Raw genomic sequence first — 15,373 nt, forward strand, 5'->3', positions numbered from 1 at the left:
ATTTAACGCCTCAAACAAAACTGGTGTTTGCACCTGGAAAAACGTGGTGCATGTAAATATTTAAGTTTGAAAAAATATCTTGGTAGCTGGGAATTTGCTCAGGATTAGGCTCCACCACCTCATTATGAATTGAAAGGGCTGGATGTTTGGACTGAATTTTGCCAAGTATTTCAAAGTCTATTTTACCTGAAAAGGAGAAAAAAAGCATTTCTGTATGATTCTTCCATTAAATTTTTACAACATATCTTCAATAGGAATAAGTAAGATACATAAAAACTGCAAGGATTTCGCTTGTACTTTTAAATTATGTACCATTCATTGTAATTTTGCTTTACCTTTCAAATCAATTTTCACTGAACTGCAAGCACTGCTATTTTTGCAAAACCAATACTACCTAATTGTATTTTCAGTGGATTTTGCTATTAGTTCACAAGTCTATTATTTGTTTAAATATAATGAAATAAAATTAATACATTGAAATAATGCTGACTTTGCTAAATTAGCACATTAAATTATGGAAAATGGGCATCAAACAAGTAAAAGGATTTTGTTCTGAAGAGGTTGTTCCTTCTCAAATTTGCAGTGAGGATCTTGGACATGGGAACTGATGGACAGATATGCTACATTCCTTTTCTGAAGTCAAACATAATTCCGTCTTTATTCTTTGAATTTACCAGTGTTTATTTGCAGCTTACTCTCTTCTAACAAAACATTGTGCAAAAATTTCTAAAACCTTTTCCAAATTTAATTTGTCTTCTAATTAAACAGAAGTCTAATTAACAGGAGTCAATGAACAAGTTGGTGTTGATGCCTTACAGTTCATCTGCTGTCCATATTACAAAGCATTCAGCAATGAGTTTGATCATTTGCATCCCACATTTAATTATCCATTTGGACATAACACCATGTTCTTAATTAATTAGCTAATTAATTGTTTTCTGCAAGGCTGTGCAGACTCTGTGCTCTGTCTTTTACACTCAGTCTCATGCAGTGTTTTGATTCATTTCAAACGTTTAGAAGAAGACAGGTTGATGTTTTATCACACAAGTTTCTGTATAACACATAAAAATCAGAAGTCGTTTTTCATTTGAAATATCAACTGAAACACACATTTAGAAACAACCATTTGTTAAATACAATTTTCAAGGAAATAAAATTTTCTTTGCATTTTGTTTCAAATGTGAGTAAAAAACATTCATAAATTATAACAGTGCATCAGTTATTTAGGATCAAACACATTCAACAGTAATACATGAAGGAGTTAAGATGACATAATTTCAGTCCATCAACAGTACCTGGTATATGGCAGACATGCTTCAGTTCCAGTCTTCCACCGCCAGGCATGTTGGAGCCTATTCAACTCCAAACAGACATGCTTACAGCCCTGTAAGTAGGATCGTCATTAGTTGGTCATAGTTTTGAGAACTGACAAGTGCAAGTTTGAGTCTTCACTAGCTGCAGAGCTGATACCAGGAAATCCTCAATAGTATCACAGTGAACAGCAGAACTCACCATAAAATGTGAGTACCTTTCCATCGTTTTCCTGGCCAACGCAAGGATGGTCACTAAACCCAAATGAAAAGCAATTCCACCAGATGGAGATGCAGAGTTTCTGCAGTAATTACTTGCCTCTGCAACCCAATCATGGTAGGCACCAAACCAGAATATATGGTCAGGAATTTCCTCACAGCTGCTGCCACTTCGCTGGAAGTGCAGCAGAAACCCTGTTGATGTGTGCAAACTGGGTTTCCACCTCACTTCCGGCAAAGTTACGATCGTAGACCAGAAGTAGCACCAAGGAAATACCTGGCCTATTAATTTGCTGTTATAAAAAGACAAGACAGACCAAAATACCCTTTGCCTCTTTTAAGCATGCTTCTGAAAAAATGTTCAGGCTAGCTGGCATTCACACAAGCCACAGGTATCCGTATGAATCAACATTAGGGACAAAAATGCTTTACATCTTCCAATCAATACCTTCCAGAACAATCCTGAAAGACCGGACTGTAGGAAGGTAGAGTTTTTTAAAAATTCATAGGCATTTCCATGGACCTCCTGAGATGGCTCTGCACCATACTGCAGTTATACTTCCTCCAACTAAATATTGGGAAGACCGAAGCCATTATTTTCAGTCCCCGGCACAAACTCCGTTCCCTAGCCACTGACTCCATCCCTCACCCTGGCCAATGTCTGATTCTGAACCGGACCGTTCAGAACCTTGGCATCCTATTTGACTGAGATGAGCTTCCGACTACATATCCTCTCCTTCATCAAGACCGCCTACTTCTACCTCCACCTCCATAACACCACCCATCTCTGCCCCTACCTCAGCTCATCTACTGCTGAAACCTTCATCCCATACTTTTGTTATCCTGAGATTTGATTATACTGATGCTCGCCTGGCCGGCCTCCCATCTTCCACCCTCCATAAACTTAAGCTCATCCAAAACTCTGCTGCCCGTATCCCAACTCGCACCAAGTCCCGTTCATCCATTACCCCTGTGCTCGCTGACCTACATTGGCTCCCAGTCTAGTACCGCCTCCATTTTGAAATTCTCTTCCTTGTTTTCAAATCCCTCCATGGCCTCACCTCTCCCTATCTCTGTAACCACTTCCAGCCCTACAACCCTACCAGATAAGAACATAAGAAATAGGAGCAGGTGTAGGCCACATGGTCCCTCGAGCCTGCTCCGCCCTTCAATCAGATCATGGCTGATCTTCAACCTCAACTCCACTTTCCTGCCCGATCCCCATATCCCTTGATTCCCCTAGAGTCCAGAAATCTGTCTATCTCTGCCTTGAATATATTCAACGACTCAGCATCCACAGCCCTCTGGGGTAGAGAATTCTAAAGGTTCACAACCCTGAGTGAAAAGATTCCTCCTCATCTCAGTCTTAAATGGCCGACCCCTTATCCTGCAACTATGCCCCCTAGTTCTAGACTCTCCAGCCATGGGAAACACCTCTCAGCATCCAACCTGTCAAGCCCTCCAAGAATTTTATACGTTTCAATGAGATCATCTCTCATTCTTCTAAATTCCAGGAGAGAGTAGGCCCATTCTAATGAACCTCGCTTTGTAGGACAGCCCTCTCATCCCAGGAATTAATCCAGTGAACCGTCGTTGCAACACCTCTAAGGCAAGTATATCCTTCCTTAGATAAGGAGGTGAGGTCTCAACAAAGCCATGCACAATTGGAGTAAGGCTTCCTTACTTTTTACTCCAACCCCCGTGCAATAATGGCCAACATTCCATTTGCTTTCCTAATTGCTTGCTGTACTTGCATGCTAACTTTTTGTGTTTCTTGTACGAGGACACCCAAGTCTCTCTGAACACCAACATTTAATACTTTCTCACCATTTAAAAAAATATTCCGTTTTTCTATTCTTCCTACCAAAGTGAATAACCTCACATTTCCCCACATTATATTTCATCTGCCACCTTCTCGCCCACTCTCTTAACCTGTCTATATCCCTTTGCGTCCTCCTCAGCTTACTTTCCCACCTAGCTTTGTATCGTCAGAAAACTTGGATACATTACACTCATTCCCTTCATCTAAGTCATTAACATAGATTGTAAATAGCTGAGGCCCAAGCACTGATCCTTGCGGCACCCCACTAGTTAGTCTGCCAGCCTGAAAATGACCCGTTCATCCCTACTCTCTATTTTCTGAACGTTAACCAATCCTCTATCCATGCTAATATGCTACCCCAAACCCCATGAGCCCTTATCTTGTGTAACAACCTTTTATGTAGCACCTTATCGAATGCCTTTTGAAAATCCAAATATACGACATCCACTGGTTCCCCTTTATCTACCCTACTAGTTACATCCTCAAAAAACTCTAATAGATTTGTTAAACCCGATTTCTCTTTCATAAAACCATGTTGACTCTGCCTAACCATTTTATGATTTTCTAAGTGCCCTGTTACCATTTCTTTAATAACGGATTCCAGCATTTTCCTGACGACTGATGTCAGGCTAACTGGCCTGTAGTTCCCTGTTTTCTCCCTCCCTCCGTTCTTGAATAGCGGGGTCACATTTGCGACCTTCTAATCTGCTGGGACTGTTCTAGAATCTAGGGAATTTTGGTAACCAATCCATCTACTATCTCTGCAGCCATCTCTTTTAGAACCCTCGGATGTAGGCTATCAGGTCCAGGGGATTTATCAGCTTTTAGTCCCATTAGTTTCTCAAGTACTTTTTCTCTACTGATATTACTTACTTCAAGTTCCTCACTCTCATTAGACCATTGGTTCCCCACTATTTCTGCTATACTTTTGGTGTCTTTGCGATCTCTGCACTCCTCCAATTCTGGCTTCTTACGCGTCCCCGATTTTAATCGCTCCACCATTGGCAGCTGTACGTTCAGCTGGCTAGGCCCTAAGCTCTGGAATTCTCTCCTTAAAACCTCTCCGCCTCTCTCTTCTCCTTTGAGATATTCCTTAAAACCTACCTCTTTGACCAAGCTTTTGGTCACCTGTCCTAATATCTCCTTTTGTGGCTCAGTGTTAAATTTTGTTTGATAACGCCACTGTGAAGTGCCTTGGGATATTTACTATATTAAAGGCGCTATATAAATGAAAGTTGTTGTTTTGTTGTAAATACACTGTGCAGGAAAAAAAATTGCACGTATGATAAATACAATACTTCGTCATTACATACAGAACAATGGAAACAGCAGGACCTACCTGAACCACTTCCTACTCTCAGGACACTAAGACTGGAGCCTTCTTTTTTCCCAATGCTGCAAAGTAAAAATAAAAGGTTTATTTTGAAGTGACATGAATTGATCTACAATGACATTGGTAACAAACTGCATCATTAACCAGCTACGTATATCTTATTTTTGATATGCAAAATCCTAGCAGTTACATGCGTGAAGCAAATGTTACCAAACCATTTGAACTATTTTACTTGATGAAAAAATTGTTTCTACTTTTATTTTCCTGTCACGAACACGACGACAGATTAAAAATCTAGGTATGTAATTAGCTTCATTAGCATATTTCAGTTTAAGTAAATATATAATTTCTATTCAATGACAAAGTAGCTTTGTCCAATTTTGGGTAACAGTTTGGCTTGGACACTCTAGTGGGCTGAGGCTTCCTGCAAGCTTCCCTCCTTCTGCCCCTTCTCTCCAGAACTGCAGGCTTCCTGACTTAGCCTGCTGCTGCTGCTCCTCCTCCTCCTCCTCTGGCCACAATGGCATATCAATCACCAAACCCAAACTGCCATCCTGAAGTGTGCCAGAAGTCCCTGGTGAAAATTCCAATGCAGACTCAGCCAGATAACTTTTTGGAAAGATTGTCAGCTCAAAAAGCCAACACAGTGAAAATAGTAATGATGTGGAGATGCCGGTGATGGACTGGGGTTGACAATTGTAAACAATTTTACAACACCAAGTTATAGTCCAGCAATTTTATTTTAAATTCACAAGCTTTCGGAGGCTACCTCCTTCCTCAGGTGAACGATTCCGCATCGTTCACCTGAGGAAGGAGGTAGCCTCCGAAAGCTTGTGAATTTAAAATAAAATTGCTGGACTATAACTTGGTGTTGTAAAATTGTTTACAATTGAAAATAGTAAAAGTACCACACTAGCAGCCACAATGAATAAACCGGTGATTTACTTGAGAGCTGCTGACGATCCCTTTAAATAATGCTGGAAATGGCACCCTGCCAACTGTTCCCACCCACGATTTGTGGGTCTGTGGTAGAACTGACGAATAACATGGTAAAGTTGTTGAAAATGGCATTTGGGTTCTTAAACAAGCAGAGGACCTGCACTTGCATATATTAAATAGGCACCCACCTATTTCAGGCAGGTTCACTAGACAACTATGAGGACACCCAACCCAAAATGGCATCAGGTGCACTTCAGCACAGAATAGGCGGGTGAGACCCCAACCAGATTTTCAGAGTTAAACAGGCGGATACCTGCTGAAAACCTTCCCCTTTGAGTTTAAGGCCAATGAATCAAACACCAAGCAAGGTTTCATGGACACAGAGATGATAAATGTATAACTATTATTAACTCGATTGTTAACTGAGTTCTTGCAAAAGCACCATGAAAGTGAGACTGATTACTTGGACTATATTTTGAGTATTAAAAACAGTAAAGCATGTAACGTGTAACTTTAACAGAAGCTGCATGACTCGTCTACTCACAAATCAATTGGAACATTTATTCTCACCCCAAATATTTGACCACGTCAGAAATTATGCTGATTGGAACTTCGGGAGGACTGTTCCACGTGACTATATGCAGAAGACGTTGATTTTTCCCCTTTCAAATGCATCGCACCACGATAGACTGGGTGGAACTTATCAGCATTTCAGCTGTATTACCGGCCTTACATCTGGAGTCCTGTTTCCCTTGTTAAGATTGCACAGTCTGAAGTGTTATGTGATATGGCAGTAAAATCAAGGTAAAAATGTGAAAAGCCGTTATAAAGAAAGTGTTGTATTAAATAAAAAATTCTCAAGGATTGTATTCACAAAAGTTAATTTATGTATCAGTGACACTTGACACATGGAGAGGTTTAACAACTCATCCTTCATACAGCACAAGGAAACAGTTGGAAGATTTCTGCATGAAATCATATAATGTGGCATTTTCCTCTCATCTTTCACAACACACGATGCTGCCCCCGTTCTAATTTCTGATAAATGTGCTGTGGTTGCCATGGTGCCATTTTCTCATGAAAACACATTGAACACTGGATATTTTATCAAATTTATATTCATGACGGGGATAGGGTGAATATTTTAAGAAATAATCATGTACCATGGGAATATACTTATAATTATTTAAAGCTCATCCTAAAACGGTACAATGAAGAGTGTTATAGGGATTAGGAGAAAACAAATTGTCAGCAGTATGTCTTAGAGACAAAAAAAGGAAACATGCTCACAGATCTCTCCAATATCTCAACTCAGCCAAAAAACTGAAAAGTTGCACGGTCATTTGAATGTTTCCTTTTTTGTCTCTAAATCATACTGCTGACAATTTGTTTACTCCTAATTCCTATAATGGTATTCTTCTAAAATAGTAAAAGCTTGTCCTTTGCTTAGTACCTACTCATGAAAATGCAATTGAGATTGGGAGCTCAGAGGAACAGGGAAACCAAGCTGTGGTTCTCGGTTTTTGGTGCTCCAATGTTTGTGCCACCTCTGTATTTTTATACAGTTAAATACCTACCTATCTGAACTACCTACTTTATATATTAAAATGATTTATTTTCTGTGCCGCTTACTGAGCTGCGCCCACACATCAAACCTGCAAAAACCGTGCACTTATTTTAAACAGAACTCATTTATAGCTCCATAGGAACTTGGAACTCTTCCCCAATTACCCTATTAAAAAAAAATTGATCACCTCCCACCCCCACCCCCCCCCCCCCCGCCCCAAAGACTCAGTTGGTAAATGCACCACCCAGCTTGGTACTGAGCTCTACGAACTAGGAAGATCTCAGGTTCAATCCTTGACCTCCCATGAGTTTGCTGATATCAGCCAGCTTGTGATAGGGGCATTAGAATTGGCTTCAGCAGTCTTGGCCAAGGTTCCCGTTCTTAATTGATACTTAGTGACTGCTGGAAAATGTTTTGCGAGGCCAATACTTGGCTTGCCTTTGATTTCCACTCTTCTGTGGTTAAATAGCCTTCTGACCACAATTATCTAGGCTCACACATGAAGAATGAGCAGTTTGCTGAGGTACTGGAGTGTGCCAGTTTCTGCAAAACTATCAGGAAAGGATAGGAGAAAAGTTGGAAAAAGCAAAAAAAATTAAGATGCCAGATTTAAAGATACTTAGCAATATGTCAGCATTGGCTCAGTGATTCTTACCTGAGTCAGAAGGTCACGGGTTTGAGCCCCTTTCCAGGACTTGAGCAGCTAATCTAGGTTCATACTTCAGTGCAGGACTGAAGGAGTGCTGCACTGTCGGAGGTACGGTCTTTTTGACAAGATACTAAACTGAGACCCTGTCTGCCTTCTTAGGTGGTGTAAAAAATCCCATGGCACTATTTAAAGAGCAGTGACGTTCACTACGTCCTGGCCAGTATTTATCTCACAATCAACGTCACCAAAAACATACTGGGGTAGAAATTAGTATTTGTTGCATCTGTTTTTCAACAGTAAAACAGGGACGAAGCTGACCAATTTAGCACCCAATTTGCGCAGGCGTTAAATCCACTGATAAATTCGCAGGGTTCCTTTTTTTAGGCATTTCAGGTAGACACCTATTGGGGACCGAACACTTATTGAAAGACCCGTTCGGTCCTGCCCAGCTCAAGATGTTTCAGCAGCCCCTGCGGCCACCAACAAAAGGTAACTTGTAAAACAAACAGATCTTTAAAGAAACATCTTCCTGTGTAGCCAGGAGGAGCAGGACTCTTATGCATCCAATTCCTAATGCTCAGTATTATATTTGCTATATTTTCTCTGCTGGAGTCAAAGGCCCTGAATTTTGTCTGGTGTCGCCTGACCAAGTTATACTGTTTTCTGGGGATACCAACGTAGGAAATTCAGGGATATGTGCCAACCCCGAAAACTAGCAGACAACTTAAGTCTAGATATACTCAACATTCTATCACTTGTTAGGATGGGGAAAAAATACTTCAAAGCCTAAAGAGTGAAATGCCAATGTTGAAGGCAGAAAATAGTACATTTCTAAGAGGATCTGGGGGCATTCTTCCTCGGAAAATTTAGAGTTTTTACATTCAAATTAATATATTCTGATTAATTTTATACATTTTTAGACTTCCTAATCGATTGATTTTTAATCTTAAAAGAAAAGGAAAAACAAAATGATAATTGCATTTTTTAAACAGTCCAAAAAGACCATCAGTTCCCCAAAAGTTACCTCAATAGTCGCTCTCCCACACTAAACTTCCCGCTCCTGTTCACCTCAGAATTTCACTAAGGGAAAGCACTGGAGTGTTAGTGAAAATGACTGAATTTACAGGCGTAGGCTGTAACACATATTTGAAGCAAGAATAGCAAAAGGAAATATGCCTTAAATGATAAAATTTTAAATGGAGTAGAGGAGCGCAGGGACCTTGTTGTGGAGAGATACAGGTCATTAAAAGGTGGCAGTATTAGTAGAGAAGGCATAAAAAATTTAAAATGTGTCTGAAGACAGAATACAAATGCAGAGAAGTAATGTTAAACTTTTACAAGACTTTAATTAGGCCACAGTTGAAATATTGCATTCAGTTTTGGGTATCTCATTATAGGAAGGATTTAAAAGCCTCAACAATTAAGAAAGAGATTTCAATCACATCTGTGTAATCTGAGAATGTGCAGTTTTCAGAATTCCTCAGCATGCATTCTATGCATCAATAGGAGACGGAAAAGTATCCAGGTATTACCTCTGTTTGCTTCAGAGGGACCAGGGCAGGGGGAGGGAAATCCCACACTAGGAATTTTCTCAGTTCCTGGCCTCTGTGACACTGAGCAAATTGGCAGACGGGTCTGCTCAACAGCAGAAGTAGCGCCCACTCGGACCCCCAATCAAGCAGCCCATTTGTTCTGTAAAATTGGCTCCATTAAAAAGTTGACTGGGTTCCACTGAAAAAACTTCCTGGCCGGTGGTGCAGAAGAGTGAGTGGCTTCTCGGTGCTACTTTTCCCACTTCCCGCCTCTGGCGTTCTTGGTGCCCGTCTATGCAAATGAGGTTCCATGAGACCCACCTCCTGCTCCCTCGGCCCTATTCTCATCAAACTGCTGACCACCCAACTTCCCTTCCTGGCCCCCATGTTGACCATATTGTTAATGGTTCCCTCTCCTCAAATCTGCCGTCATCACCCACCTTTTCAAAAAACCCACCCCTAACTCCTCTTTCCTTGCAAACTACCACCCCATCTCCAACCTCCCTTTCCTCTCCAAAGTCCTTGAAACTATTGTCGCTTCCCAAATCCGTGCCCATCTTTCCTGCAACTTCATGTTTGAATCCCTCCAATCAGGTTTCAGCCCCTGCCACAGTACTGTAATAGCTCTTATCAAAGTCACAAATGACATCCTAAGTGACCGTGACCATGGTAAACTATCCCTCCTCAGCCTTCTCGACCCGTCTGCAGCCTTTGACATGGTTGACCACACCATCCTCCTCCAATGCCTCACCTCTGACGTCCAGCTGAGTGGGACTGCACTTGCCTGGTTCCATTCTTATCTATCCAATCATAGTCAGAGAATCACCTGCAATGGCTTCTCTTCCCGCTCCATTACCTCTGGGGTCCCCCAAGGATCTATCCATGGTCCCCTCCTATTTCTCATTTACTTGCTGCCCCTCGGCGACATCATCCGAAAACACGTCAGATTCCACATGTACGCTGACGACACCCGGCTCTACCTCGCCATCACCTCTCTCAACCCCTCCATTGTCTCTCATTTGTCACATTGCTTACCCAACATCCAGCACCGGATGAGCAAAAATTTCCTCCAACTAAATATTGGGAAGACCGGAGCCATTGTCTTTGGTCCCCGCCACAAACTCCGTTCCCCAGCCACTGACTCCATCCTTCTCTCTGTCCACTGTCTGAAACTGAACCAGACCGTTCGCAACTGTGGCATCTTATTTGACAGAGATGAGCTTCCGACCACATAGCCACTCCATCACCAATACCGCCTACATCCACCTTGTAACATCGCTCATCTCCGTCCCTGCCTCAGCTCGTTTGCTTCCTTTGTTATCCCGAGACTCGACTATTCCAATGCTCTCCTGGCTGGATTCCCATCTTCCACCCTCCATAAACTTGAGTCCATCCAAAACTCTGCTGCACCAAGTCCCATTCTCCCATCACCCCTGTGCTCACTGACCTACATTAGCTCCCGGTCTAGGAACGCCTCGATTTTAAAATTCTCATCCTTGTTTTCAAATCCCTCCATGACCTTGCCCCCTCCCTATCTCTGTAACCTCCACCAGCCCTACAACCCTCCAAGATCTCTGCGCTCCTCCAATTATTGCACATCCCCAATTTTAATCGCTCCACCATTGGTGGCCATGCCTTCAGCCGCCTAGGCCCTAAGCTCTGGAATTCCCTCCCTAAACCTCTCCGCCTCTCTCTCCTCCTTTAAGACATTCCTTAAAACCTACCTCTTCGACCAAGCTTTTGGTCACCTGTTCTAATACCTCCTTATGTGGGTCGGTGTAAAATTTTGTTTGATAACACTCCTGTGAAGTGCTTTGGGACGTTTTAGTACATTAAAGGCGCAATATAAAGCCAAGTTGTTGTTGAGGCAACCTCCCCGTAACCCCAGATACAACAGTGAGGTGAGGAGTAGATGTCATGGACACCTGCTCTGGGGAAGTTGGAGGAATTGAGGTATGCCCCGAAAATTGATTCAATAAAAATAGCGGTCATTTACTGCAATGGGTTTCTGCTAACATTTATAAAATAAACAGAAGGAATGGTTATTTAATGGAACTGGTCCGATGATTTTTTTTCAATGAAATGAAAATAGTGGCAATTTGATGGCAGTATGATTGGGCATTTAATGCAATGTGTCTGTGCAAATTTATTAATTAAATGAAAGCAAGATATGAAACATGGTTGCTTCAAATTTATATTAATTTACTCTTTTTTTCTTGCTTCACAAGATTTGCTTGCAGCAAAATGTTAAATGCTCATAAAATATTAGCTGACAGTCTGATGGTGCTATGCTTTTATCATAAATTGATAATTTTTTCCATGACATGGGAGATAAAATGTCTAAATAGTAATGTAGCTGAAAAGTGAGTGAGGCGAATCCGAAAAATGATCCCCACCCTTGTGAGCAAGTGGCTGAGGTTCCACATTCGGGTAAGTAAATTTCATAAACTTACCCTGTTGGTAGCAGGCGGTCCCAAGGTCTAGTTTTACTAACGGCTCCTCCAGGGCAAACCAATCTTGTAGTGGCAGCCCTCAAAAAGGCATTAGGCCCTGTACAACAATTCTTTCCCAATATAGAAGGTGATGCTCTTCTGCCTCTAAATGTACGCATGTTTCCTGCCCGCCAGATTGGGATTTAGCGCCCGTAAAATGGGCACCTCACGGCCGAATTTATAGGCCACAATCTTTTAACTCAGTACGAGAGTGTTACCAACTATTCCAAGCCAATGTGTAAACAACAGAAAAACATTTATAAGTAACTAAACATAGGTTTCTACCAACGATGTGGAGATGCCGGGTGGACAAATGTAAGGACTTGCACAACACCAGATATTGTCCAACAGTTTTATTTTAAATCACAAGCTTTCGGAGCTTTCCTCCTTCGTCAGGTGAGTGAAGGGATTCTAAAAATGCATAGCATATATAGTCAGAGAACAATGCCTGGTGATTACAGATAATCTTTCCAACTGCCCCCTATAACACCTCGGCTGGGAGAAGATCACACCAATCAAAGGTGTCGTTGGTGTTCAGACAGGTTAGCCACGGAAAACATTATATCCCAGTATACTGAATACACAATGGGTCAGGTCACAAAGACAGAGAGAGAAAGAGACCAGAAGGACAGAGAGAGAGAGAATGTCCAGTTGTATTAAAAACAGATAACTTTTTTTCGCTGGTGGGGTTACATGTAGCGTGACATGAACCCAAGACCCCGGTTGAGGCCGTCCTCATGGGTGCGGAACTTGGCTATCAATTTCTGCTCGACGATTTTGCGTTGTCGTGCGTCTCGAAGGCCGCCTCGGAGAACGCTTACCCGAAGATCGGAGGCTGAATGTCCTTGACTGCTGAAGTGTTCCCCGACTGGGAGGGAACCCTGCTGTCTGGCGATTGTTGTGCGGTGTCCGTTCATCCGTTGTCGCAGTGTCTGCATGGTCTCGCCGATGTACCATGCTCCGGGGCATCCTTTCCTGCAACGTATGAGGTAGACAACGTTGACCGAGTCACAGGAGTATGAACCATGTACTTGGTGGGTGGTGTCCTCTCGTGTGATGGTGGTGTCTGTGTCGATGATCTGGCATGTCTTGCAGAGTTTGCCGTGGCAGGGTTGTGTGGTGTCGTGGACGCTGTTCTCCTGAAAGCTGTGTAATTTGCTGCGAACGATGGTCTGTTTAAGGTTAGGTGGCTGTTTGAAGGCGAGTAGTGGAGGTGTGGGGATGGCCATAGCGAGGTGTTCGTCGTCATTGATGACATGTTGAAGGCTGCGAAGAACATGGCGTAGTTTCTCCGCTCCGGGGAAGTACTGGACGACGAAGGGTACTCTGTTGGTTGTGTCCCGTGTTTGTCTTCTGAGGAGGTCTATGCGATTTTTCGCTGCGGCCCGTCGGAACTGTCGATCGACGAGACGAGCGTCATATCCCATTCTTACGAGGACGGGATATGACGTAAGAACGGGATATGACGTAAGAACGGGATATGACACTCGACTCGTCGATCGACAGTTCCGACAGGCTACAGCGAAAAATCGCATAGACCTCCTCAGAAGATAAACACGGGACACAACCAACAGAGTACCCTTCGTCGTCCAGTACTTCCCCGGAGCGGAGAAACTACGCCATGTTCTTCGCAGCCTTCAACATGTCATCGATGACGACGAACACCTCGCTAAGGCCATCCCCACGCCTCCACTACTCGCCTTCAAACAGCCACCTAACCTCAAACAGACCATCGTTCGCAGCAAATTACCCAGCTTTCAGGAGAACAGCGTCCACGACACCACACAACCCTGCCACAGCAAACTCTGCAAGACATGATAGATCATCGACACAGACACCACCATCACACGAGAGGACACCACCCACCAGGTACATGGTTCATACTCCTGTGACTCGGCCAACGTTGTCTACCTCATACGTTGCAGGAAAGGATGCCCCGGAGCATGGTACATCGGCGAGACCATGCAGACACTGCGACAACGGATGAACGGACACCGCACAACAATCGCCAGACAGCAGGGTTCCCTCCCAGTCGGGGGACACTTCAGCAGTCAAGGACATTCAGCCTCCGATCTTCGGGTAAGCGTTCTCCGAGGCGGCCTTCGAGACACACGACAACACAAAATCGTCGAGCAGAAATTGATAGCCAAGTTCCGCACCCATGAGGACGGCCTCAACCGGGATCTTGGGTTCATGTCACGCTACATGTAACCCCACCAGCAAAAAAAGGTTATCTGTTTTTAATATAACTGGACATTCTCTCTCTCTCACTGCCTTTCAGGTCTCTTTCTCTCTCTATCTTTGTGATCTGACCCATTGTGTATTCAGTATACTGGAATATAACGTTTTCCGTGGCTAACCTGTATGAACACCAACGACACCTTTGATTGCTGTGATCGTCTCCCAGCCGAGGTGTTATAGGGGGCAGTTGGAAAGATTATCTGTAATCACCAGGCATTGTTCTCTGACTATATATGCGATGCGTTTTTAGAATCCCTTAACTCACCTGACGAAGGAGGAAAGCCCAGAAAGCTTGTGATTTAAAATAAAACTGTTGGACTATAACCTGGTGGTGTGCAAGTCCTTACATTTGTCTACCAACGAAGTAAGAGCTTAAATAGCTCGTAGTCTTTTCAGATTCCTCAGTTTTGAACAGGACCCTAAACGTGTCATACCTGGTTACTGTGTCTGGAAGATTCTCATCAATAACATTTTGCAGGCACTGATGTTCAGTGGAGCGTTCCAGGAAGAGTTTAAAAGTCTTCAAATAATAGCTGTAGTCTGAGGAGAGGGGTCTCATTAATGATTCCATCTCTGGTTTCCCGCAGTTTAAAAAAAAGGCAACAGTTCAGCTCACTCTGACTTTTGTTATCTGCAGAGGGCAGGATGTGGACTTTGAACAATTATTGCTGTGAAAATAGTGACCAAACACAGGGACCTCGCGGGCTCCGGACTTGCCGCGCATGCGCATCACATTCGCTCGCTCGCCCCTTGCGTATGCGCATGCGCTCTGCGCTGCTGTTCGTTAAAAGCGCGGCCCGCAGCCCAAAGGTCGAACGTCAAAAATACAACTGATGCAGGTAACCATGGAGGGGGAGGGGGAGATGGATTATGTTCTCCTCTCCCCCCCCACCCCTCAGACCTGCATCACACCCTTGAGCATAAATGGCAGCCAACTGATTTCTACAAAAGTAACATCATGGGATGGCCTGAAATCCGGAAGTTAGGACACTGTGCCAGTATTCACTTTGTAACGTAAAATGCTCCCCACTTTATACCCAATAAACCTGAAAACAATCCATGGCCCGCACACAGTGCCCCATCAGTCCACGTGGCTTTCTCCCAGTGTTTAGTTTGACGGAGTTATTAGCGCCAGTGTGGGTTCTTCCGGTTTTCAATCGACCCCTGACCCCATCCTTCTGCGCATGCGCCAAGCCACCCAATGACGTCACTCTCAGCGCATGTTAAAAAGCTATGGCTCCGCTGGTGACATCACTTACAACGACGTCA

General features: G+C 43.3%; 1 protein-coding gene across 1 annotated transcript; it reads right to left on the reverse strand.

Annotated features, from left to right (window-relative positions):
- Positions 1-10: 10 nt before the first annotated feature.
- On the reverse strand, positions 11-14,675 carry LOC137323987 (histamine N-methyltransferase-like). Its single transcript, XM_067988159.1, has 3 exons — positions 14,539-14,675; positions 4,691-4,746; positions 11-186 (listed from the first exon to the last, which is right to left on the reverse strand). The coding sequence occupies exons 1-3, from the start codon at positions 14,673-14,675 to the stop codon at positions 11-13; spliced, it is 369 nt and encodes a 122-aa protein (XP_067844260.1).
- Positions 14,676-15,373: the final 698 nt, after the last annotated feature.

The sequence above is a fragment of the Heptranchias perlo genome, chromosome 7 (genome assembly GCF_035084215.1).
Source record: "Heptranchias perlo isolate sHepPer1 chromosome 7, sHepPer1.hap1, whole genome shotgun sequence".
Lineage (NCBI taxonomy): Eukaryota > Metazoa > Chordata > Chondrichthyes > Hexanchiformes > Hexanchidae > Heptranchias > Heptranchias perlo.